This window comes from Phytophthora parasitica (genome assembly GCF_000247585.1).
Source record: "Phytophthora parasitica INRA-310 unplaced genomic scaffold supercont2.202, whole genome shotgun sequence".
NCBI lineage: Eukaryota > Oomycota > Peronosporomycetes > Peronosporales > Peronosporaceae > Phytophthora > Phytophthora nicotianae.
Genome location: NW_008649188.1, coordinates 14,390 through 15,980, shown reverse-complemented (window position 1 = coordinate 15,980; position 1,591 = coordinate 14,390). Strand labels below are relative to the sequence as shown.

General features: G+C 42.0%; 1 protein-coding gene across 1 annotated transcript; it reads left to right on the top strand.

Moving 5' to 3' along the window:
* Nucleotides 1-924: 924 nt before the first annotated feature.
* On the top strand, nucleotides 925-1,119 carry PPTG_24751 (hypothetical protein; the record flags this gene model as incomplete). The annotated part of the gene is made up of 1 exon (XM_008918415.1): nucleotides 925-1,119. The coding sequence occupies one exon, from the start codon at nucleotides 925-927 to the stop codon at nucleotides 1,117-1,119; it is 195 nt and encodes a 64-aa protein (XP_008916663.1).
* Nucleotides 1,120-1,591: the final 472 nt, after the last annotated feature.

Genomic DNA, 1,591 nt, shown 5'->3' with positions numbered 1-1,591 from the left:
GGATCAGCGCAAGTTGGTATTCTGGGGAGCTCATTTCAAGACCGTTTTGGTTTGTGTGAATTTGCTAAAAAAAAAAAAAACAGATTGTTACATCAGATGATATGTCTCGTAACATTGCCAAGATTTTGCCGAAATCCGATTTTCTGTCCATGCAGAGCCGAGGTAGAATCTCTTGTCCCGTGAAAAGCAAACACTTGATTGAAGTTGAATCTTGGATATACCGACTGTAATCAATAGCAACGAGCTTCTCGATTACAGCGATACATTGGGTGAGATCATTCGTTGTATCTTGAGTGCCCATTTTGCTAATGCTATCCCTGACATGCTTCTACAAAACAAGATTATGAAAACTGAATTTACAACGTTTATTCATAGATCCCGCTCGACCTACCTGCAATATTATCAGAAATATGCTGGTCAAAATATGTATACTTTCAGTCCCAATCATTTTATTGAAAGTCGTGATCTGCTACGTGGCTCTATCAACGAGAACTATCAGTTCGCTACAGCTCATATCAAATACAGCGATCCAGTTGAAGGAGAGGAACCGAAGATCATTCTCAAAGCAGATCTCGCACGCATGTTCCGAGTGTATATTAAAAAAAAGTATAGTCCGGTTTAGTCCCCGAAACAAGCTATGGATATCCAATCTTTAATTAATGCCGATGATCGAATCATATTTGCTAATGAGAATATATGTAAATCATGCCGCAGGAAACATATCAAGGGATGTTGTAAAGACTACAATCGCGTAAACCGAACTAAGATCGAATATATCCTCAATGCTGAGTACTCATATCAAGAGCGAGACTGATAACAGTAGTTGCAAAAAAAAAACATTATCAGCTGATGTAATATTTTTTATATTTAAGCTTTGCCTCACCTAGTATAATACCCATATCAGAGATTTCTGTCCGAATTACAATGCTCTCCCGTGACGATTTCGTTAAATTCCTGTTATCTAGTAAGACGGTTGCCGCTACAACTCTTAAAAACCAAGCTGCCTTCTTGTTCAAGCCGTACCGTGATATTGATGGTAGTGCTGACAATCTGATTTATCTTAACTCATATTCGAAGGTCATTCGCCATATCAATGAGAACAGACGCAAAGAAGGGTAGGGTCATTGACGCTGAGACGTCAGAAGATCATACCAGCCTCAATCCGCCTTCATAATAAATCCAAGAAGCAATCTTTTCATAATATTGCGACGGACAAGCAGCAACTGAACCCCATCAGTATTTACGGTATGACTGGCCAACTGAAAACGTATATCCACAAGCTGTTCGCTGACTACGATATGTCTCCCAAATCCACTAAGATCAGTAATGATGATTTCGCGAAATGGAACATCCCGAGCGATCGCAAGAATACCAAGAGCTTTGTTCGAGATCAACAGAGATGTAACAAGTTGGTGACGGGGTCAGCCAGAGAAGCGTGGAAGGAACACGATCTTCCAGCAGACGGTCAGTTGGCACGTGGCCAGCTTCAACATGAGAAGAACGAGACCGAAGGGTGGGAGGAGCCCAACAGACTCAACGGACGCACGGTTGAGACGGAGATCGCAAGTGGCGGGCGGTCGCGACTGGTGGC